The sequence below is a fragment of the Pyrus communis genome, chromosome 17 (genome assembly GCF_041283825.1).
Source record: "Pyrus communis isolate YQ-2024b chromosome 17, ASM4128382v1, whole genome shotgun sequence".
Classification (NCBI taxonomy): domain Eukaryota; kingdom Viridiplantae; phylum Streptophyta; class Magnoliopsida; order Rosales; family Rosaceae; genus Pyrus; species Pyrus communis.
In genome coordinates, this window is record NC_142581.1 from 26,950,788 (window position 1) to 26,976,535 (window position 25,748).

A 25,748-nucleotide genomic window follows, 5' to 3' on the forward strand; every position below is an offset into this window, starting at 1 on the left:
CCATTTCTCTAATTTAGTTAATGATGAGGGACCATTGTAACAATTTTTTTAATTTGGTTTTCTATATTTGCCCCTTGATCATGACCCATTTTGACAAAAAATTGAACAGAGTTGATGAAAATGATCATAGTTACACATTTTAATGAGTTAAGGAACCAATGGTCATTGATTTTTAGTTGAGGAACCATTGCTACAATTTCCTTTTAAAAAATGTTGAAATGTTTGAAATAATCTTGAAAGGTTATGGGGAGTTAAAAGTACGGAATAACCTTGAAACCAAGTCATGTTCAAGGCACATGACTTATTTTGAGAAAAACTTAACAGAGTTAAGTTGAGATAACAAATTAATAATTTTTTAAAGTTAATATGGCAAATAACTCAAAATTTTAGTTTATATAACAAACTAAAAAAGATGTATAAGTTCATATGACATTTCCAATATTTTTTCCTAATGTAAAAATCAAAACTCTGATTCAACTAAAATTCAGGAAAACATGCTCAAATTTTCTTGTTATTCTACTGGATACAGCAATTAACATACAAAAATGCTACTTTTACCGCATATTTGTTCTATAATTTGTATCATATCTCTAATAAATATAAGATTCATATGTGTTGGCGAGTCGAGATAAGACTCGCATATATTAACAAGCTCAACCTCTATTAAGAATGTGGTACAAATAATTGTACAAGTATATAATAAATGTAGCATTACTTGTTAGCATATAGAGACGCGCTGATGAAGGGCAGTGGGGGTTTGAAAATGAGATTGGGTACACAACGCAGCTGGACCTTGCATTTCATTCAGAATGGGAATGGCTCTCAATTGATGGAAGCGTACGGCCACCAGATTTGTTGGCCGTATGCCCTCCTCCTACTCTCTCTCTCTCTCTCTTTTTCTCTCCCATCACTCACAAATTCGCAATCAGCATCTTTTTTTGTAACATGGCGGTGCTGCCACGGAAACGGATCCTCTCCTATCTCTTCCACCAATTTCATTCATTAATCGGATTCTTGAAATTTGACACAACAATTAAAAACAGATGCTCATTTAAAAGTTTGATCAAATCGTAAGGATTCGAATTAATAAATTTGATGAATTTAGTGAAAAGAATCCGAACAAGATCCCTTTCCGTGCTGCCACGGCTCTTATACATTTTTACGCTTGTTTACTTACCTGCCGGACCGAATTTTTACACTAACCGCACCAACTCCCCAATCAGCCCTCACCATTTAATAAATAAATAATCACAATCCCAAAAGCCCACAAATTAAATAAAAAATTATCCCAATTGTTATGGCCTCCAATGTTTCCTTATCTCTTCTACTCTTCCGATAGAGTTTTTAGTGTGGTTGGACACAAAATAGTACATCACATGTCATTATATAAATAGTAGAATATGTATGTTGAAAAATTACTAAAAAAAATTTCACCATTTATATAAAAACACGTGATGTACGAGAAATTTTTCATTGTGACAGGAACATGAGTGGTACAACACATGTTTTTATATAAGTGGTGGGATATTGTATTTTTTAAGATATTAACTTTTTACCACATTATTTGTATAATGACAAGTGGTGTACCATCTCGTGTTTCAATCACACTAAAAAATCTCTTGAGATGTACCACACCGCTCTCAATGAAAACTTTCTCCAACTCTCCCCTCCCTGTTCCTCCCTTGGACCTCCCTTGTCCCCCTCTCTCTCCTTAGAGATTTTTTAGTGTGACTGTCATACGAGATGATATACCACGTATCACTATATAAATAGTAAGATATATGTATTAAAAAGTTAATAACTTAAAAAATAAAATTTCTCACCGCTTACATAAAAACACATGACATACCACACACACTCGTGTCCGTCACAACTAAAAGTTTCTCCTCTCTCCTCTCTCACTCTTTCTCATAAAAAAGTAAAACCTGCAACAATTATAAGCCCAAAATCCCATCTGACCAACATGGACAAAGCCTAGTGGGTTTTTCTATATCTTTCAGTGCCTTCTTCCTCCTCTGTTTCTCACAAACCCAAAAGATGAAGAGAGATCACCGCGATCACCGCGAAAGCTGTGCAACTGTAACTGCACGTCAAAACAATTCCAAACCGGAATACTCATCACCCCCGTCTTCCGCCCTGAACGGCAAGGCCAAGATTTGGGAAGATGACCAAGATGGGTACAGCGCAGGCGGCGACATGGATGAGCTGCTTGCCGTTTTGGGGTACAAGGTTCGGTCCGACGACATGGCCGACGTGGCGGAGAAGCTCGAGCAGCTCGAAATGGTCATGGGGTCGGCTCAGGAAGATGGGATTTCTCAGCTCTCTGACACCGTCCACTACAACCCGTCGGATCTCTCCGGGTGGGTCCAGAGCATGCTCTCTGAGCTCAACACAGGCGACGATATGTCCTCAATCGACGACCCTCTTCTCGTTCCGGCTCAGTCCTCGTCGATAACCTCGATGAGCTTCTCCAATTCCCAGCGGAGTCGAGTTTTCAGCGACGATTCTGAATACGATCTCAGGGCTATTCCGGGCGTGGCGGCGTACCCCCCAGCTTATTCGCCGTCGGATACCGAGAGTACGAGAAAGCGATTGAAGGCCTCAATTGGGTCCGATTCTAATGGGTCTGTTTCCGGCGCTGTATCCGATCCGACTCGGCCTCGAGTCCTGGTTGACTCGCAAGAAACGGGCGTGCGGCTCGTCCACACACTCGTGGCCTGCGCAGAGGCTGTCCAGCAGGAAAATTTGAAGCTTGCAGACGCGCTTGTGAAGCACGTGGGCCTACTCGCGGCTTCCCAAACCGGCGCTATGAGAAAAGTCGCCACGTACTTCGCTGAAGCTCTGGCTCGTCGGATTTACCGAATTTACCCTCAGGATTGCCTCGATTCTTCCTACTCGGACATCCTCGAGATGCACTTTTACGAGACCTGCCCTTATCTGAAATTTGCTCACTTCACTGCCAACCAGGCAATACTCGAGGCTTTTGCCACCGCGAGAAGAGTACACGTCATCGATTTCGGGCTTAAACAGGGGATGCAGTGGCCAGCGCTCATGCAGGCGCTGGCACTCAGGCCTGGTGGGCCACCTGCGTTTCGCCTGACGGGAATTGGCCCGCCGCAGCCCGACAACACTGACGCCTTGCAGCAGGTAGGATGGAAGTTGGCCCAACTGGCCGAAACTATCGGGGTTGAGTTTGAATTCCGAGGCTTCGTCGCCAAAAGTCTGGCGGACCTCACGCCGTCCATGCTCGACATCCGCCCGTCAGAGGTCGAGGTTGTGGCGGTGAATTCGGTTTTCGAGCTTCACCGCCTCTTGGCTCGACCCGGGGCGGTAGATAAGGTGTTGTCATCAATCAAGGCCATGAAGCCTAAGATTGTGACAATTGTGGAGCAGGAGGCGAACCATAACGGGCCGGTTTTCCTGGACCGGTTCACGGAGGCATTGCATTATTATTCAAACTTGTTTGACTCGCTGGAGGGATCATCGGGGCCGAGTCAAGATTTGGTCATGTCCGAGGTGTATTTGGGCAGGCAGATATGCAACGTGATGGCATGTGAAGGTGGGGACCGAGTTGAGCGACACGAGACGCTGAGTCAGTGGCGAGGCCGGATGGACTCGGCCGGGTTCGACCCGGTCCACCTCGGCTCGAACGCGTTCAAGCAGGCTAGCATGCTGCTGGCTCTTTTCGCCGGCGGAGATGGGTATCGGGTGGAGGAGAACAATGGGTCTCTCATGCTTGGGTGGCACACACGGCCGCTCATAGCCACCTCGGCTTGGCAGCTGGCGAGCACAACCGAGTGAATGTGTGAGTCAACTCAGTGTTCAGTAAGCTAGAGAACCGACTCTAAAGAACCTTTGGTGGTGGTGATTGATTGATTGCACCACTGGGCACCCAATGGGGTGCGACACTGTGACCATGTGAGTTGTGACTTGTCAGTAGAGAGAGAGTGGGGACTACAGCCAAAAGTGAAACTGTAAAACCAATCCAATCCAATCGAGTGGTGTAATACTGTGCAGTTGTAATTGCAATGGTGGTTTTTCATGCTTGACGTGGAAGAGCAACTTATATAGACCGGAACCACTGTTACATGACATTCCGATTTAATAGTGCATTGTCATTTAGAGGAAAACTTGAACATGATCATGCATTATTGAATAGGAAAGCTATGTAGTGGTTAATGAGGTTTATGTAAGTCATTTACCTAATGTCGCTCCTGGTATCGGTCAGATTTGTGCTCGTATTTAAGTTTTCTAGGGTTTTTTTTTTTTTTTTTGTTTTCTTTTTGTAGGCCCGTCTGCATAATTTCAAGTTGAAGAGTTCTTCCAACAAGGGGGATCAATGAATCATTGAGAGTGTGTAATTATCTTTCTTTCTTGAATAAAAATGATGAGCATTGATTCTTGAATGAGAAAGAAAGCATTTTGCCTTCTCTGCAAATTTGACATTCTTATCACCCATAGCCGAAAAGGGCTTAGTATTGGTTTGGTACTGAAGTATTTTATAAAAAATGGGTATAAAAAAAAACTGAACTAAAAAAGGTGTTTGATAAACACTTAAAAATAGTTTATTTTTACAGTTTTGGATGAAAAAAAACTGAAAACGTGAAGTAACAAAAATGAGCTTATTCTCACAGCACAGCAGAAACAGTTTTTTTCAAAGCACAGCAATATCAAACCAGTCCTTAGATGGACGAGTAGGTTGCCACTGGGACGTCTCTTTTCAATAACATCATGTCAAGTGGAGTAAGATTACATTGTATTATTGATTCTTGAACGAGAAATAAAGCATTTTGCTTTCTCTGTAAATTTGACACATTTTCATAATCTATCCAGTATAAGAGGCCCCGTTCGTTTAGCTCACAGCAATCCAATTAGTTCTCGGGGTGGAAAAACATTAGACGTTCAATTTTCTGAAACCAACACTTTTGATGTTATTTAACGTACACTAATTTCTATATGTCTATTATAGATCTGCTTAGATGTACTGAGAATGTTGTTGTTGTGGTATCTCTGTTCAATAACATCATACCATGTACAGTAAGAATAGCAACGGTATTGTATTGTTGAACTGAGAATCGTGTTTCGGTGTAACCAATCCATCTAAGTTGTCTTCCCTGCATAAACGTAGGGTGGGCGGGCTTAGCTGATGTTGATGATTCTAAAGATAGAAACATGGCCTGGATATGCTATGTCACCATCTGAAAGAGAAACTGCAGGTGACACAAGCATGATAAATATTATAGCAAATTGCTCCTGGTTTTAAGTTGGACTCAGTTTTGTGTTTTGTTTTCTTGTTTATCCGTCTTTGAAGTGGATATTTATAAGTGGCAACTTGCATTTTGTTATGTTGCAAGAAAATTACGGTTTCCGATATTACCTTTTTATGTGGAGCAAAAGTATTTGAATATTTTACAGATTAGTTAACCAAATCCTCCCAACAGTTGCTTTCTGTGCCTCGGAATTGCCCCGACATGTTTTTTTACCCATGAAATGCCAACTCAAATCAAAGGTAAATTTTTGAATGGTTGGCTGACTAGGAATTCAAGGATTTGTAAGCTGAGTGTAAATCTATTTGGATACTACGAAAGCACATGTAAAGTTAGAGACTCCCGGTTCAAGATCTAAAGAGCTTTCTGATGCTTGAGTTAGCAATCATGTTCATTTTTACTCAATATCTTCAAAGAATTTGTCGAGTCTTTAGGTGGCTTAGGGCTCATTTGAAAGTGTTTTTACAATGATTGAAATTGTCTTTAGAGAAAATATTTTTGGATTCTAAAAGCATTTGAAGTACTTTAAGAAAGAAGCAACAATTAATGATTTTGCATGTGATTTTGGTATTTAGATAAAGATAGGATTATGAGAAAAATTTAATCCAAATTGCACGATCTCATTAAAACTGATCTAACGGCTCATCGTGTGATTACAAAAAATTGAGAATCTCTTCTCTTAAAGGGTCTATATATGATATTGTGGTTTATATAAGAGTAAACTGTCAAGAATCCCTCAGTGAATTTTTGGGGATTTTTTATAAATAAAAATATGAACATTGTCTTATATTTTTTGGCCAAATGTAATAAGAAGGCTATGTGTAAAGGGAAAGGATCCTAAGAGGATCCCTTCCACCAAGTCCATCAAGGCACACAATTTGGGCCTTTGAAATTTGATCCAACGGCTAAAGTTATTATAACTTTTAAAGTGAGCCTCTGTTTGTAGCCGTTGGATCAAATTTCAAAGATTTGGATTGTGTGCCTTGGTGAACTTGGTAGAAGGAATCCTCTTTGGATCCTTTCCCATGTGTAAACCAAATAAGAAGTAGGTATAGGTAAACCCTAATCTAATATTTAACTAGTACTAAATGATGATCATTCCTAATGCAGGACAGAGGCCCGGTTGGTGGTCTGGATGAGATTGAGCCTTAGAGATATGATTGGATCGGCAGGGACATGGAAGACAGGACTTGTAATCCATGCACAAGGATAGGTTAGATAACCCACTTTATTGTGGATTCATAACGCATCATGTCTAATTAGGGTCGGTCCAGAGATTTTTGAGGCTTGGGGCGACACCAAAAAATTTGTCCTCACTTCATATAAAAAAAATATTTGTTTTTACACGTAGGACATTGATAAAATTATATTTAGAAAAGCACTTCAAACTTAGTAATTTAGAAACACAAAAAAATTAATTTTTTTTTGTATCGAGAGAAGGAAACCAAAAAACTTCAGGCTTACAAGTAGGTAGATTATGAGTTTTGTCTTCCATCTAAATTTTTAAAGTGCTTTTGTATAAATCATGAGATGTTTTTTCTTATTTACTAACCTCGTCAATATAAGAATAAAAAAATAATGATATTTTCAAGTCTTTAGGGATATGTATAAGTAATGAATGGGCACCAAATTAAGCATTTTGATAATATATTTAGTCTAAAAATTTAATATACACATTCCCCTTTGTTGAAGATTAGACTTGAATTGGAACGGATGTTTAAAAATAGCAACCCACATAGTTACTAGCTAGTAATTAAAAATAAATTAACAACCAACAAAAATTCGTAAAAATTGAAAAAAATAAACATGCACATAGCATTTTGAACTTAGGACCTCTCGTTAATTTTAAATACAAAAACCATTGCTTCTAAATAAACTTCTAATCATTTAGCCAAATTTTATAAATTTATACTATTATGAGAAGAAATTTGTAAAAATTGGAATTTAAATAAGCACACATGGTGTTTTGAACCCAAAACCTCCTCATTAAATTGAAGGGAATTTTAACGAAAAACCACATTTTTACACTAAAATGGCAATCCTGATACTATTCACTTTACCATTTATTTTGTCTTTATCGTTAAAACTCAAAGTTTTCAAGTCATTTTCATTAGTTTTTCTTAAATCGAAACAACAAAATCATAGGTTCTAGTTAAATTTCTTTGTCATTAAACCAAATTTTATAAATTTATACTCTTACAAAAATGTATATTATGCCACACTAATAATTTTAGTGCCCCTAATTTTTTTGGGCCCCAAACGGTCGCCCTGCCTGCACTAGGCCTGGGTCGGCCCTATGTCTAATCATGTTTATCTCATTACCCTTTGTTGAATATTAGACTTGAATTGGAACAGATATTTAAAAATAGCAACCCACATAATTACTAGCTAGTAATTAAAAATAAATTAACAACCAAACAAAAATTCGTAAAAATTGCAAAAAACTAAACTTGCACATAGCATTTCTAACATAGGACCTCTTGTTAATTTTAAATACAAAAATCATCACTTCTAATTAAACTTCTAATTATTTAGCCAAATTTTGTAAATTTATACTGTTATGAGAAGAAATTTGTAAAAATTGGAATTCAAATAAGTACACATGGTGTTTTGAACCCAAAACCTCATTAAATTCAAACAACAAAACCACAGGTTCTAGTTAAATTTCTTTGTCATTAAACCAAATTTTGTAAATTTATACACTTATGAAAATGTATATAAATATGCCACACTAATTGACACACCTCGATCCAAAAATTGGGGTGTGCTGGCCGTCATGTGAGGGTGACGTAGCCAAGTGCGCAATACGGAAGTAGAAGAGTGAAAATATGAGGAAAATAAAGTTGACAAGATAATTTACAATAAAAAGATTAGTGAGTACTAGTGACAAACATGGAAGGAGAAAGGCAAAGTAGAAGTTCAAGTATCCTAGGTGCAGTCCAGAAAAAAACAAACACTACACAAGCGTTAACTAGAAAGTCCTACATGGAGGGTGCTCTGTCAGAACTGCCTCGATGCCTCTTTCGTTACCCATGTCCTTGCTAAAACGATAAAGCTCAAATATGCCATGCCAGAATATGCTGCGTCAGAATATCCAAACAAATAGTGTAAACATCAAGCAGGTGAGATAAAACAAATCATAATATGCTAGTAATATCAGTACGTCAGCCGGAGTAACCTAAAGTGACTTGTACGGCTAAAACTATAGCTCCTCAACCACTATCCTACACACGAGTTGGAACCACCTATAGTGGTCTTTACGACAGGTTGGTGTATATAAATACGCTCAGTGCTATGATCAGGTGAAGGCTGTGCGATGTATCGCAAGTCGCCTACGAGTCGGAACCACCTAAAGTGGTCTGTACGACAGGCTGGCACCTGCCTTGGATCCAAGGTGAGCGTACGGTGCGGGAGGTGAACGATCACGTGAAGGCTAGGCCCTACTTTGGCGGAGCACAATCACCGAGGTACAGGAATATAAGCTATAACTCAATCTCATCAACACCACGTCTATCACTAACAACCATACTCACCTGACTTACCTGAGTGTCCGCAGCACCAAAGTATAACCAACACAATCACAATAATAATAATGACGATATTCGACATGGCATTTCAATTATAAAACCATTAAAACGTAATTTCTGGAAAGATACCAATCAATACACACACACACACACACACTTAAAACAAAAGCCCACTCACTGATATGTAGAAGGATCGTAAGCCCCGAGCCTCGCGTGGTTGCGCTTCTCCTCCTGATAGTCCTTACCTATATGCGAAACAACTATGAAAATGTCAAATTAATGCACATAACCAACCTTAGGTAATAACTTCTCATACATTGCTCAAATGAGGTGTTTGAATATGCCAACGTGCTCTACTCAACCTCACGAACATCCCCATATTTTAAAAATAATTTTCCGACCTCTCACACGCCGCCACGTGCCGGCCACGTGCCTGGCAGGTGTGTCCGCACGTGGCCGGCGTGTGGAACCCTAACGGAGTTAGGGAATATTCCGTGGAAACCCTAACAGACGTTAACGGCCGTTACTTGACGTCGTTAGAATATTTCGTTAACTCTGACGAAATATTCTCCTCCTTCTCCGGTGAACCTCGCTGGTCGCCGCCGTCCGCTGCCGTCAGCGCAGCCGTCTGCAACTCGAATTTTCGCCGGTTTTTGGAAAAACCTCAAACCTTAATATATTCTTCATTTCTCAACCAAATTCCATGAAATTTGTACCAAAATGAAGCTTACAACGAGTAGAACAAAACCTTACCACTTTGGGGACCTAAAATCAACGGAATCTCGCCGAAGAAACCTTGATAATCCGGCCAAAGCTTCGTGAAGACGTCCTATATCTTCCTAGAACCTTAAAAACTTCTGAAAACCCCACAATCACGTGTGCATGAACAGTGCACCAAATCGGGGCTCCATGGTTCTTGGGTTTTCGAAGGTCTCAAGTCCAACCAACACCACTAATCGACTCCTGAGCTCGAAAGGAGTCCAAAAACACCAACAACAAACATGATTCGTGCCAGAAATGGTTGGATGGAAGTTGTCCGTACACTTGCAAAGGAAATGGAAGAAAATGGAAGAAATTCTGAAAGAGAAGGGAGATAGAAAGGTCCACGGGTGTGTGTGTGTGTGGGTGTGTGGTCCAGATGGCAGTCCACCAACCAAAAACAAAACAAACCAAACACCCTACAACACTAATTAACGTCCAGGGAAAAAATCGTCATTTCACACCTACGATACAAATGATTCGGGATGGGCTGTCACACTAATAATTTTGGTGCCCCTAATTTTTTTGGGCCCCGAATGATCGCCCTACCCGCACTGGGCCTGGGCTGGCCTTGTGTCTAATCTTGTTCTTCTTACATTTTGATACAACAAGTAAGAAACTGGATTCAAGTTCATTTTAGTTGATCACAACCTATCTCAACCAACCAACCAAATACATCCATAGTAATTATATAGGCCTCACAATGCACACAGTACTTACTAAATGCAGTGAATTACTGAGTTTAATTAACTTGGAGCATGCAGTGATTTTGTGGATGCTCAAATATAGAAGATAAGGATAAACACTATGAATTTGCAATGATCAATCGATCCTTGTATGACTAAATCAGGTGTTACAGTGGACCACACCATGGCATGATTAATAATCCCTGCTGCAGGCACCTTTGTTCTAAGATTGGACCACCGGAGAGGAACTTCATTAGGTCGACACATTACCATTAAAATTGGAAAGGCATTCATTGGCTTTGGGGCAGATATCATGATGGAAAACCTGAACTTGGACAATTTTTCGGACAATTTTTGACTTCCATTAGGTTCCTAGCGAGAGGATTTTCATGGATACTCCAGAGTATGGAATATAATGAACGTTTTAACTGTTAGATCTTTGTTAAAAAAAAAAAAAAAAAATTCGAATTATTCAATATTCCGGAGTATTTAGAATTTTTACGTAGGTAGACTAACAAAAGTTGTATAAAAGCCTTGAAGTATTCTATGTATTCATAATGCAATGAGTATGAAGAATGAAAGTAAATTGCATCCATAAAAGAGGAATGAAATTAAACATGAATGCACGGAGGACAGTGTAGAGCAAAAGGTAGGAATGAAATTAAACATGAATGCATCGAGGACAATGTAGAGCAAAAGAGGATGCATCGAGTCAGGGGCGGATCCACAAGGGGTCAAGGTGGGTCAGTTGCTCTTGTGGACGTTGAAAAGTTGGCTAGGTGAGCCTCGGGTTGATGACCACATGGTCACTTGGGCAGCGGGCATTTCGTGCATACCATGTGTTCGATGAAATGCTACAATCAACTCGGCAGCGGTTGCCCATCCAGAAGCCGGCAAACCCCTTGACCAGAGCCTAAGTTGCCCACCCAGTTGACCTGAAACATGCCTGTGAAGAAGCATTCACTAGGCAAAGCAACAACTACAGGAGGTGGAACCGTGGAGGATGAAGAAACAATTAGTCCAAATGACGTCGTTTTGGTTGTCATCCTCTTTATAAAAAAACGGAGCATTTGATTTGTATAGGGGTGGGCATTTTAGTTATTATAACTTTTAAAGTGTGTCTCTATTTATAGTTATTAGATTAAATTTCAATGGTCCGGATTGGTGGATTCCTAAAATTATGATGCATGGATTCGGAGATGATCCATGTCCTACTTTCTAGAATGTTGTTGTTTTCAGTATTTGAGGACCCCCTTCATTCTTTATCATGTAAAGATGATGATTATTATCTTAGGAATGATAATGTTAGGAAAATATCTTTGGATGAATAGTTGAAATTGTACCATTGTATGCGCCACTTTAATTTTATTTCAATGCTCTAAATAATTAGGCAAATTTGAATTCGTTAAGACTTCTAACCATGAAGAAAATGTCAGTGCTTCACTGAATGATCACCTTATAATTTAATGGTCATATAGTTTTCGATTTGCGTTATTTTTGTTAAAAACAATATTTAAGGGAAGAACAAAAAGTAGAGGGTTTTTACATTTATGTATTGCAGGGTGGGCTCTGAGATGGTGTCCCTGAAGTAAGCTTCTTCTGGTTGTAAACCCCACTTTATTTTTATGATTTGAACCATCTATCTTAAGGCCTACTAACTCGTTGTCAAACAATGGCAAAGTTTCTAGTTTATATTCAGCAAGCCCCAACCTGCTGCCAAACCACAATAACGTTTCTAGTTTCTATTATGCTCTAACCCGTTGTCAAACCAGGACAACATTCCTAGTTTCTATTTAGCAAGCACTAACCCAATGTCAACCACGACAACGTTCCACGATTGAGCAGTCATTTTTCATAGTCATGGATCCACCGTTTCACATTTGCAACTTTAGAGGGCGGTTCGTGACCTTCCAAATTTTCAGTTATATTCATCACTAATCTACCGTCGAATCAGGACAACATTCCTAATTTATATTCAACAAGCACTAATCCGTTTTTAAACCAAGGTCCTAATTTTTAGTCAGCAACCCCTTTAACCCGATGTCAAATATTTTTGGAAGTTTTAACAAAACACTCTCGTTACTGTTCACTTTTAACGAAAACCATATTTTTACCTTTTTCTGGTACTATTCACTACACCTTTATTTGTCATTTTTCATTAAAACTAAATTTTTTTTAGACTTTTTGTTAGTTTTCCTAATATTTTAACCTTGAGTGTTGAGAATTTTTCCGGGCATTAAATTTATTTTATTATTTACATCTACATTCTCCTTATTTTTTCGTATGTTTGCTCTTTTTTTTTTTTTTTTTTTGTATAAAAAATAATTGGGTTATTTGAAATATATCAAATAAATTAACGGTCTAGGTATCAATAAGCATATAAATAATGTAACGTCAATTTTTGTTCAATAAAATAAAATAAATAAATAATGAAACATCAATTATTTGATATATTTGGAGGATTAAATGATCTCTGTTTCGATTTTTTTTTTTTTTTTGTGTAATAATGATCTTCACTGAATATTAAGACATTGAACGGTTCTGATTATGAATTTTTTTCCGTCAAAGATGCATTATTTACAAACGTAAGAATAAGCTAATCCTTCCCAGGGGAATGAAAGTATTATTCTATCAATTTTAGATCACTTTTAATGTCAGTTGAAATAAGAATAATTTGGACTTGAAATATCAGCATATTAGAATGTGACGTTTTTATGTTAATTTTCTCTCAGCATTCTCTCTCAACTATTTTTGCAGCAGATTATTCTCAACCCAAATATATAGAGACGATCATTGATAAGCATACAAGATTATACCACTCAGAGGAACCCAGAGAATATGACATTGGCAGATTGGTGGTCTTGCTGGCTTTGCATTGAAGCTATGCAACCGAGACGATGATTGTTAACATTAGATGTCGAAGAATGCTATCCTGCATCGGAAATTTGATAGAATAAATCACAACATCTCTTATATTGAATGATTATACTCTTCATTGCACCAAATCTTTTTGTGATAAAATTACATATATCTAGCTATTCAGATGATATGTGAATAATAATTCGCTGCTAGTCTGACTCTAAATCTTGACATGGTGACAATTGTATCATCACACTCTCTTTCTCCTATAACCAAAATCTCAGAACAACAAGTTGAGTTGATCAATGGTCAAGTTCTATAAGATAAAAGCATATACAGCAAACAATGGTGCTGGGGCCTTGAAATTGACTAGTGGTTCCACTGATTTTGTCAGCGTCCATCACACATGCAATATGTCTTCTTCTTTTCAGAAACACAAGGGCCCTTCAAGCCATGAGAAAGCTTTTTCTTTACAGCTCCCACTTTTGAAGTGGGGTCTTTTCAGTAACTACTCCCTCTCCAATGTCTCTTTCTCCATGAGTGTGAGTAAACATGCTTTCTCCACTATTAATCTACAGAATTATCTAAATAATATGCGATTAGAAAAATAGGATTTGCTTCACACTTCATTGTCAAAAGCTTATTAATTTCTCCCTCACTGTTGGAGATTGCTATTACTAGTAAGATCCACTAGATTTTCAATTTATTAGTGTGCAGTGTCCACGTATAAAAGAAATAAAACAATGGCTCAGAGCCAAACTACTTTATAATTTTATCTTCTGTGTTTAGCCTATGATTGAACGACCATCACCTCTTATGATAAATTTGCTAGATCGCAACTATTGCATGCTTAGTATAACTTAATTGGATTCTTAATTGAGTTAGTTCTATCTTGTTTCAATAGGAGGGATTACAAAACTGGTATAGTGTGTGAATGTATGCGACGAATACCAAATGACCCTTGTGGAAGTTGAGTCACGGGCAACGGAACGTTGAGCAAAGTAGGTTTGGAGACAATACCAAACATTCATGGAAGTGTCGCAACCGACAGTTAAGGAAAGAATGAGTTCTGAGAAGAGAATGGTAGTAAAAGGATGAGAGAAGGGCCATCAACGAATGTCCAAAGATCATGACCGACAAGAAGGGCCTTCAGTTGATGAAGCCAAAAAAGGTAATTAATTTCGGGTAGTTGGAGAAAGTAAGCAGTATTAGGGCCAGAATGAGAGAACTAAAAGGAGACACTACCATTAGGAAGCTAGGGTTTGAAGAAGGATCAACTTCAATAAGGAGAAGTGGATGCACATGTAGGGTTTCGAGAGACACTAGAGGAGAACTTCAACGGTTTGGATTATTAAAAAAAGTTACGATTGAGCTCTATAAAATGGGAGTCCAAATATGTGTCAAAATATATTGCCGCCCAATTCTAATTAATATATATTACATCAAAGTTATATTAAGTAGGAATTTACAACTGGTACACATAAGAAGAGGCTTCTAAAATCATTCATAAACCCGTTGGGTTCTCTAATAGAGTCATTGCCACTGGCGGCCAAGTGGTTGATGTTATTAAATTTAGGTTTATGTTTTGCTATGCCCTTGAAACTCAATTTTTACATCACTTTGAAGGTATTCCGTGTATTCCATCAAATAGATGTTAATTTTGCTGATGTGGCATGGTGGGACCTAATAAATTACTTATGTGGTAACCACATCATTTGATTTGATGAAAGGTGGTGGGACCCACCCTGAGATGCACCTGAGTCGATCTTCGAGCTCAGGGGAATTGCAATTTACCCAAGCTTTTAATTATTCGAAATAATTGTTTGTTCTCTAATTAATTAATTAATTTCTTGAGTAAATTGTAGTTATGATTGTGAACACGAAAGATTCCTTGATACAAGGAACAAGAATACGTGTACAAAATAATATTTTTGGTGTTTATGATTTTGGGGTTACGATCTCTCTCAAATTTGGTCCTCTGATTCTATCTTCGTAGGGTGTAGGTTTGTGGATGAGTTGTTGATCCAAAGGGTCGTCGGGGCTTGATCTAAGGATGAACAGTTGATGAACGGATGAACACTTTCTTCAAGGGCCGTCGGGGCTTGATCTTGAATAATGGTTGTGTGGATTTCTTCAAGGGCTTTTGGGCTTGATCTTGAAGGTTGATGGATGAGCGGATCTTCAAGGGCTTTTGGGCTTAATCTTGAAGAACGATTGGATATGTGGATTTGTTTGTGCTGTTGATCCAAGGGGCCGTTGGGGCTTGATCTTAGGATGAACAGTGAACACTTTCTTCAAGGGCCGTCGGGGCTTGATCTTGAATAATGGTTGTTCTTCAAGGGCCGTTGGGGCTTGATCTTGAAGGAGGATTTGACGAAGAAACGAAGAGTACTTTCTTGATCCTTCGGGATTTTCTTGAGAGCTTTAGAACTTTAAGGCTTCAAGGTTTTGGTGTGTAGAGAAATGTATTTGTGAATTGGTTTTGGTGTGTGTTGGCTTTTCTTGGGAATTTGGATGGTTGGAAGCTTTGGAGTTTCAAAGCTTCAAGGATTTGGGGAATTCTCTTCCAATTTGGGAGTAGAGAAATGTATTTGTGAATTGGTTGATGCTTGATACCTTGATGGAGAAGCCTATTTATAGGCTTTGAGAATGAATCACCACCACAAAATATTTTTTTCCTTTCCAAGCACCATTGCCTAATTTTCCCACTTAATGCAATATTGAAATTGAAGTGGTGTAACTTATGGCCTAATTTCCCACTTAATACCATTTTAAACTTGAAGTGGTCTAATCTTATGGCCTAATTTCCCACTTAATGCAATATTGAAATTGAAGTGGTGTAACTTATGGCCTAATTTCCCACTTAATACCATTTTAAACTTGAAGTGGTTTAACTTATGGCCTAATTTCCCACTTAACACCATTTTAAACTTGAAATGTGTATGCTTTGTCATTGCCCAAATGAGAAAAACTTGCTTTGATCCGTAATGGATTGAAGTGTGCTTGCCTTGTCATTGCCCAACATGAGAAGAAAAACTTGTTTTGATCCTCAATGGATTGAAATGTACTTGCCTTGTCATTGCCCAAAATGAGAAGAAAAACTTGTTTAATCCTTCAAGGGTATTTCTTCCTATTTTGTTGAGTCACACGCCATGTGTACAATTTGTACAACACGTGGCGTATGCCATGTATGCCTTGACACGTCAAAACTTTAATGCATTGGTGAACATTTGTTTTACTGAAATTTCGATGTCTACAAATGCCCCCACTTCAAGGCGCGTCGTAGACATGTGCTTGTCACGTGTAGAATATGCGTTTTGAAGTCCCTTAATGTAGATGTCAACCCAAGGGCCGTCGAGGCTTGATCTTGAATTGGGCTGGAAATTTCTTCAAGGGCCATTGAGGCTTGATCTTGAGTTCGACTGGAAGATTTTCTGGTTTCCTCCAATCGTTGATTTTCCACAGGCTTAGTCTTGAACTAGGCTGGAGGATTCTTTTGGTCTCCCCCGAAGGTCTGAACTTACTCCTTTTATCTGGAGTTGAATTTGATTCAAGGGTGGTGAACACTTGATTTTGAATCGGACTTGTGATTTCTTCAAGGGCCATTGAGGCTTGATCTTGAACTGGGCTGGAGGATTCTTCTGGTCTCCTCCGTTCGTTGATTTTCCTTTGTGCTACTCTTGAACTGAGCAGCAGGATTCTTTTGGTCTCCCCCCGAAGGTCTACGAGCGGTTTCAGGATATGGCAGGCAAGTACGAGGTGGAGGTGCTGACCTGTTTCTTTGTTCAATCTTTCCAATTCGTATTGAATACAAATTGGAAAGTTTGAAGTTTCCTTGTCCCTTCTCTGGCACTGTATCAACCGCTGAAGATGACTACTCGAGCAACGCTAGGTAAGCAACCAGGCAAAGGTTCCAGGTAGTCGGTTCCAGATCGGAAGACTGACTCCAAGTGCCGGCTGATTGCTCTCTTTCACTTTGCCATGCGAGTAATAACAAAGACAAAGGAAAAGACAGGGAAAAAACATGATATGAGATACCTTTACTTTCGAAGAAGCAGCGAATGAATCAGCACATATATTTGTTGTGCTTGTCTCCACATGCTTCGATGTATCATTTTCACTTGCCTTACTTGCTCCCTTTGCAGAAGTGGTATTTCCTTATGCAGGTTTAACATCTTCTCTTGTAGTATTTGTCCTCTGATGCAGGAGTTGAATGCAAACCTTGCATTTGAATGGACCCTCACTTCTTGGTGGCAGCGCAAGTTTGAGTGGAGGTTCCGACATATTGCTTTCTCTGTCCTTGTCTCGGCAGGTGAGAACAAGGGCAAAGGAAAAGACAGGGAAAAAGCATGATATGAGATACCTTTGCTTTCGCCCTTGATGATATGAGATACTTTTACTTTTGAAGAAGCAGCGAATGAATCAGCACATATATTTGTTGTGCTTGTCTCCACATGCTTCGATTTACCGTTTCCTCCTGCCTCATCTGTATTCCAGGCATCTGGTATCTTCTTTGGGGAAGAAGAAAAAATTGAGTATTTCGAGAGGCTTTGCTGGGAGTGCGCCCTCAGAGGTGAGGAAGAGTTGGGCATTTTTTTTTAGGTCTGCCTTGCCATAAAAGATGAAGGTCGACATATATAGGGATTTCCCAATAGCAAGTGGTGGTTATGTTCTTTTACCCTTGTCGACAAACGTCTCTTCGATTTTTTAACAAGCGTCTCTTCGATTTCTGAGCGAGCGCCTCTTCGAAAAAGTAGTCACGGGTGCGGCTCTGTCACCACGCTTGTTGGCAAAGACGCGTAGTTGGGATGATAACCTTCACGTGTTTTCAACTTTGTCAGAGATCTTTTGACAAAGTTGAACGCGTTATCTGAAAAGCCGCGAAAGCGTCGCCGAACTTCACGCAGGAAAATCCGATTTTTTGAATCGGTGGTCGTGTCGCCTTGGCTTTTTATAGAGGTATCGATCACCTCCAACATGCACACTTTGAAGATCGCCCGTTTGTGAAAATCGTCTTCGGCCCTTTCTGATTTTACTCCATCCACCTTTCTCTTTTAACCTTTTGACAATGGCTAACCCGTCTAACATTTGCTTAGATTTGAGTCTCAGCAGTGATCCGAGTGCGCCGCGTCAGGTAAATGTATGGTGCCCTTCTTTCTTATCTTCTAATGGCCCTTTGACAGGTGAAGATTCTGTGATGAAGGACGCAACAACAGCTACGATAGTAGCTAGGAACTTCCTCACTCCAAAAGATAGCAGGCTGCTTTCAGAACGGTCCGATGAGTTGGCCGTTCAAGAGTCCCTAACTCTCAGTGTTCAGTGCGCAGGCTCTGTGTCCAACATGGGCCAACGCCTACTTGCTCGATCCCGCCAAGTGGAATCATTGATGGCGGAGGTGGAAACTCTTAAGCAAGAGATCAAACAGCTTAAGCACGAGAATAGAAGTTTGCATGTGCTTGCAAATAACTATTCGACGGGCATGAAGAGGAAGCTTGATGAGCTGCAAGAATCCAGTGGTCGAATTCAAAGTGACCGTCAAAGGCTTGCTGCTTTCTTCCAGAGGCACCTTTTTCCTGGCTCATCTAGCGTTCCACCAAGTATTGAGGCCTCTTCTTTGATGCCTCCCGCTTCTGTAGTTTTCCCAAGTAGTGGGGCTTCACGTGAACAACTTTTATGAAAGCTCCATCTTTTTTTTTTTTTTTTTTTTTTTTGTACGCACTTGTAATTTCTCGGAGATCAATGAACATGCTTTATTTTATTTAGTGTATTGTGCTAAATACAGATAAAACATATACATCACCAAGATGTGTTATTTCCTTTTTTTTTTTTTTTTTTTTTTTTTGATGATGTGACTGTACTTGAAGTTTTGAAGTTTCAAGTTGCCTACGTACCCTTGGTTGAGGAGGGATCAAGTCATGACGTAGTTCAAATGAGTGATGGTTTTTTTTTTTTTTGATGATTTTGCCGTACACAGTTTATGCTCTTGCAGGCCAGGAGCGTGGTGCGTTTGCTTTAGGGGTAGTAGCGCTTCAAAAATCTGCCATTGATGGGGCCGATCTTCAACCCGTCTTCTGCCATGATTAAGTAGGCGCCATTGGTGTAGATCTCTTGTATTACATAGGGTCCATCCCACTTTGATGTGAACTTGCTTTTTGTCTTATGAGTTGTAATGATAGGCCTACGCAATGCCAGCACGAGATCTCCGGCTTGGAAAGACCTTGGGCGGACTTTCTTGTTGAATGCCTTGGATAACCGTGCTTGGTAGCATTCCAAGTGTTGTTGAGCTTCGAGCCTTCTCTCATCCAGCGCTTCCAACTCCTGAAGGCGCAACTTTGCATTTTCTTCATCAGTCAAGCCTTCTTGTATAGCCATCCTTAGTGAGGGAATTTGACTTTCGAGCGGTAGAACAGCTTCTACGCCATATACGAGAGAATAAGGTGTAGCTTGGGTAGGAGTCCTATGTGTAGTCCTATATGCCCAAAGTGCTTCGCTTATTCTTTCATGCCAATCTCTCTTTGTTCGGCCGATTACCTTTTTCAGGAGGTTGCACAACGTCTTGTTGAATGCTTCTGCGAGGCCGTTGGCCGGAGCATGATACATGGAAGACTTGTGCTGCTTGAACTTGTATTTGTCGCAAAGCTCGTCCACGAGTCGGTTTGAGAACTGCTTTCCGTTGTCAGTGATAATGTAGCGAGGCACCCCATATCGGTGGATGATATGCTCTTTGATGAAACGAACAATAGTTTCCTTTTTTACTTCCCTTAAAGGGATGGCTTCAGCCCACTTGGAGAAGTAATCTGTTGCAGCTAGGATGTAAGCTTCCCCTGCAGATGACTTTGGCGTAATTGGTCCTACAACGTCCAATCCCCATGCGTCGAACGGCCATGAAGCAACTGTAGGGTGTAATGGTTCAGGCGGTTGATGTATGAAGTTGGCGTGGAATTGGCAGGCTTGGCACCTTTTGGCGTGTTCCAGGCAGTCCTTCACCATGCTCGGCCAGTAGTAACCCATTCTTTTAAGCCGAAAATGTAGCTTTGGTCCAGACTGATGTGCCCCACACACACCTGAATGTGCTTCTTCCATGGCTAGATTAACTTCTTCCTCACCTAGGCATCTCAGGAGCACTCCTTCAAAAGAGCGTCGATAGAGTGTTCCTTTGTAGTAAAGGAAGCGAGGTGCTCGTCGACGTATTTCGGAACGGTGTCTGAGATCATCTGGAAGCTTTCCGTGCTCTAAGTAGTCGATCAGCGGCTGTCTCCACTCTTCAGCATCGACTGGAAGTACTGAGATGACATTTGTATCATCTAGTGACATTTCATTAACGAGCGGAATCACCCATCTTTGGCAAACTGGCACGTCTGCAACTTCATCTTTTCCTAGTGTCATACTCGAGGCTAGATTGGCGAGAGCGTCTGCCATTTGATTTTCCTTTCTTGGCACATGTTCTAGTGTCACAGCTTCGAACTTTTGTAGCAGTTGGGTCGCTAGCCGGAAGTATGGGACGAGATCATCTTTCCTCACCTCATATTCAGTTAAGAGTTGATTGATTATGAGCTTGGAATCGCCATATACCTCAAGAGCTGTGATTTCCATGTTAATCGCCATTTGGAGCCCGATGATCAATGCTTGGTACTCAGCAACATTGTTGGAGCATAGCTCATTCAGTTGGAAGGAGTAAGGTAGTATTTGCCTTTGTGGCGACATGAATACTACTCCTGCCCCCGCTCCGTCTGCTCGTGCGGATCCGTCGAAGAACATCGTCCATGTTGGGAAGATGTCGATGTAGAACACCTCCTCGTCAGGCAAGTCGTCTGAGATTTTCCAATCAGCCGGGATTGGATGATCGGCAAGGAAGTCTGCTAGCGCTTGTCCCTTGACGGCTTTAGCTGGGACGTAGATGATCTCATATTGATTAAGAAGCAAAGCCCATTTAGCGAGTCGCCCTGTCAAGACTGGCTTAGTCATAACGTATTTGACAGGGTCGGCTTTAGCAACCAAGTGGATGGTGTAAGCATGCATGTAATGTCTGAGTTTCTGAATGGCAAACACCAAAGCGAGGCACATCTTTTCTATTGGGGAATAGTTCAACTCAGCGCCGGTGAGAGTTCGACTGAGGTAGTAAAGTGCTCCTTCTTTTTGGGATTCATTCTCTTGTGCCAAGAGTGCTCCGATTGAACTTTCCTGAGCAGCAATATACAATATGAGTGGTTTCCCGGGCACAGGTGCCCCCAGGACAGGTGGACTTGACAAATATTTCTTTATGCTTTCAAAAGCATTATGGCATGCTTTGTCCCATACGAATGGAACATCTTTCTTCATAAGGCGACTAAACGGTTGACAACGCCCTGCGAGGTTGGAGATGAAGCGTCTGATGAAGGCTAGCCGTCCTTGTAGACTTTTCAGCTCGTGCAGGTTTCTTGGCTCGGGCATGCTTTGAATGGCCTTGATCTTTGATTGGTCTACTTCAATACCACAATGCTTGACGATGAAGCCGAGGAATTTTCCAGAGGTGACGCCAAACGCACACTTTAACGGGTTCATCTTGAGGTTGTATTTTCGCAACCTTTCGAACACTATTCGCAGATCCTTCAAGTGGTCTGATCTTTTCTTCGTCTTAACCACCACATCATCTACGTAACATTCTACGTTTTTGTGTAGCATGTCATTGAAGATTTTCTGCATTGCGCGTTGATACGTAGCTCCAGCGTTCTTTAGACCAAAGGGCATCACCTTGTAGCAGTAGATACCTTTTGGAGTACGAAAGGCTGTTAGTTCCTCGTCTTCGAGGGCCATGCGAATTTGATTGTACCCAGAAGAGCCATCCATGAATGATAATGCCTCATGGCCAGTGGTTGCATCCACCATGATTTCAATGATTGGCAAGGGGAAGTCGTCCTTTGGGCAAGCATCGTTGAGGTCCCGGAAGTCTACGCAAACACGTATTTGTCCTGATTTCTTAAGGACAATGACGATGTTGGAGATCCACTTGGGGTATTGCACTTCTCGAATAAAGCCTGCTTCGATTAGCTTGTCGATCTCGACCTCGATTTGTGGGATAAGCTCAGATCGATAGCGTCTTTGAGTTTGCTTTATCGGTCGTGTTCCAGGCCTGACCGCAAGATGATGAACAGCGATGATAGGGTCCAGGCCGGGCATTTCTTTGTAGGTCCAGGCAAAGACGTCTTTGTACTCTGACAACAGCTGATAATACTCCTCTATCTCATCTGTACTTAATAATGCACTTACGAAGATAGGCTTTGGTTCCTTGCCTGTACCTAAGTTGAGTTCCTTGAGATCATCGACCGTGGCTTGCCCCCCATCTTCGAGCTGTGGTGGTGCAGCAGTGACATCTTCCTCGGGGATTTCGTCTTCTTTACCTTCTTGTACCGTGATGTGGAAAACATCTTGGATCTCCTCTTCAGTGCTGTCTTCTCGAGCTTGTCGGCATAAGGATTGTCTGGTGTTCTGGGAGAGGCGTTCCTCGCAATCTTCATAGGAAGGAGCCTTGACCGAGTAATTGAAGAAGTCTTCTGGGAAGAGGTCGCACATTGTGATGGGGATGGACGATCTTTGTGTCGAAATTTCCTTATCTCCAACACTTTCACATTGTTCTGGAGGTTGACAAGAGCTGTTTTGCCCCATTTCCGACTGATAAACTTGTGGGCAAGATGGTTGCTTCTTGTCCAATTTCTTCGAAGCGATCTTCGAACTGCATTCCTCACAATCTTCATAGCAAGGAGCCTTGATTGAGTAATTGAAGACGTCTTCGAGGAAGAAAAGATCCCGCATGAGCGATCTTTGTGTTGTAATTTCATCATCCTCAATATTTTCGTGTAGCTTTGAAGGTTGACGGTAGCTGCTTTGCCCCCTTTCCGATTGGTGCACTTGTGGAGAAGACATATGTTTCTCGTGCAGTTTCTTCGGAGTGACATGAGTCCATCCTTCAATTTCACTTGACTTGGAGCATGCCCCCAACAGTCGAGTTGAAGACTTTAAGTCGAAAGAGCCAGAAGTGACATCTTTCTTAGGGATTTCATCTTCAGTGCCGTTCTCTTGGGTTTGTTGGCATGAAGATTTGCCAGTGTGGACGATGATACGCCTCCTTACCTTCAGTGGTCCTTTTGTGTCGACCTCTAGGATTGCTTGGCGCTTCATCCTTGAAGGAATCAAGCTTCGAACGTCGCCTTTTTCTGCTAACCCATCGAACTTTTCTTCCTTTGGTGTTGTCTTCCTCTTTCCAAAAGGCTTCTCATTATCTTCAAATCTTTCCGAAGCTGATCGTCGCAGAGGAGAGAAAGTTGTGTTGCTTTGTTTCTTAGGCTTTAACAACCTTTCAAAAACAGAGCTTTGGGATGTTGGCGCGTTAAGCCTCTTGAAGACAGAGGTTCGGCCTTGATTACCAATGCGATTAAGCACTGAAATTCTGGAGCTTGAATGGCTCATCCTATCGAAGACCGACGTCCGAGGGGCGGGTTTAGGCTCTTTTTGGTCTTGTTCAATGCTCATGTTGATGTGTTGAGCGCTAGCTTTCTTCACTTTGCTTGAAATCTTCACGGGTGCATTTGGTGTGAAGCCAAGTCCAGCTTTGTTGTTGTCAACTCCGTAACCATGCTCCTTCAACTTCTTTTGAGTTTTGGTGAGGTTACGTTCTTTGTCATTGACAGTGTTTGAAACCTTCTTTCCAGCCGCCTCAGAAAAAGCGAAGTCGTACCCGGCCTTTGACATGAGTTTGTAGGCGTTTGGGTCGAAACCTTCCTCGGTCCTCTTGGTTGGAAGAAAGCTTGATTCCACCTTCTTTGGTAGAGCTTTTATGAAGCCTTGTGGTAGTCTTGCGGCCTTAGCACCCCCTAGCTGTGTCAGAGGCAAAACTGCATTCGTCTTGAGCAACTTTACATTATCCGTGTGCCACTGTGTGTCGGCTTTCCTTGTTCCAGTTTCGAATGGAGATTGACCATTCTTTCTTCTTGACATCGGGATATACCGGAATATGGGTGCGTTTGGTCCTTCTGACGGCATCCTACTCCCTTTGGTTGTTGCAGGTTTAGCAAACTCGTCATCGTCTTTGCTTGAAGATGGCACGGCCTGCTCTTTTTGCTTTTTAGGCATGGCTTGCCACTCCTGCTTTTTAGGTGCTGCTCTGCCCGTGGATTTGATCTCTTCCGGAAGGGCTTCGGGTACCATCTCTTCATCCATGTAGAACTTGGCATCTGCAAAGTGTGATTCGGCTTCGGTGAATGGCTTGGTGTCACCTTGAATCACCTTCACTCCCTCTCGGTAAAATTTTAGGCATTGGTGAAGGGTGGACGGCACTACCCCATTTGCGTGGATCCAAGGTCTTCCTAAGAGCAAGCTGTAGGAAGTTCTTGCATCAATCACGTGGAATATCGTGCTTGATTTGAGCTCACCAATGGTCATCTCTACTCGGATCATGCCCATCGCCCTTTGTCCTCCTTGGTTAAAACCCTGGATCAGCAGACGGCTCAGGGATAGTTCATTCACCTTGATGCCGATTATGGTCATTGTTGATTTTGGCATGATGTTTATGGCCGACCCACCATCCACAAGCATGCGGTTGACTTTGTATTCCCTTACGTACCCTGAGACGAAGAGAGGACGGTTGTGAGGCTTTGATCCCAGCAGTAGGTCTTCGTCAGTGAAATTAATTGCGTCATGGGTGGCACAACATGTGGCACATTCATGTGGCTGAAGCTTCGAGCATTCGTCGTTACTTTCTCGCACTTCGTGGTCGCCGGGACCTGCCAGGACTGCTGCTAGTGCTCTTCGTATCTTTTTTGGCAATGGTAGCGCTTCCTCGATGCTAAAGTGTGTTGGTAGACCTTCTTCGGGTGTGAGGGTCTTTTCTACCTCAGTGGCGATAGCTTTGCCTTTTGAGGGCTTTTCTATTTCTACTTCAACCATGTGACAGGCCACAGTAGTGCACTGTTGGAAAAAGTCATTCGGGAAGTATTCACGCAAGGAAACGGGAATGCGTGGCTCCTGCTCCGTAGGTTCCCCAGCATATGTTGTCTTATTATGCTTTATGTTTCTTTTAGGCTTCGCATTGTTGCGGCCGTGGTGATTTCTTCTTTGTTCCACCTTTGGCTGTATGACTCGTGGTCTTGGTTTCCTTGTCTTTTTGTAGGTTACCAATATCCATCCTTCTTCATCATCAGCATGTGCATCTTGGTCGCTTCTCTCCAGTGATGGTTGTGTAGGAGGTGCCGTGCATCTTGAGCATTCACGGGAACGGTCAGGTGTTGTTTGGAGAGGCACAGGATTAAACGATCCAAACGCAATTGTAGTGGTATGCGTTGCGGCCGTGTCCTCAAGGTCGAGCTCAATTTGCCCTTGTTGTGCTAGCTTCATGATGAGTTCTTTAAGAACGAAGCACTTGCCAACAGGATGGCTCACGATACGATGGTACTTGCAGTACCTAGGATCGTTTGTGCGATTCATTTCTTCAGGACGCTTGCATTCGGGTAGCTCAATCACCTTTTTTTCCAGCAAGTCATCTAACATGGCAGCCATGTCAGAGTCAGGAAAAGGGTACGTTTTCTGTTCCAACTCTCTCAAAGTGCTCTTGTATCTGTCTTGGGTGCGAGAAGGCTCACTTGTCTTTATCTCCTTCGCTTTCTTCTTGGAGGAGATCT

General features: G+C 41.3%; 1 protein-coding gene across 1 annotated transcript; it reads left to right on the forward strand.

The window, feature by feature from the left end:
* The first annotated feature begins 1,768 nt into the window (after positions 1-1,768).
* On the forward strand, positions 1,769-4,417 carry LOC137749540 (DELLA protein GAI-like). Its single transcript, XM_068489647.2, has one exon. It carries the CDS (start codon positions 2,038-2,040, stop codon positions 3,799-3,801), a length of 1,764 nt encoding a protein of 587 aa, XP_068345748.2. The 5' UTR covers positions 1,769-2,037; the 3' UTR covers positions 3,802-4,417.
* The last annotated feature ends 21,331 nt before the right edge of the window (positions 4,418-25,748 follow it).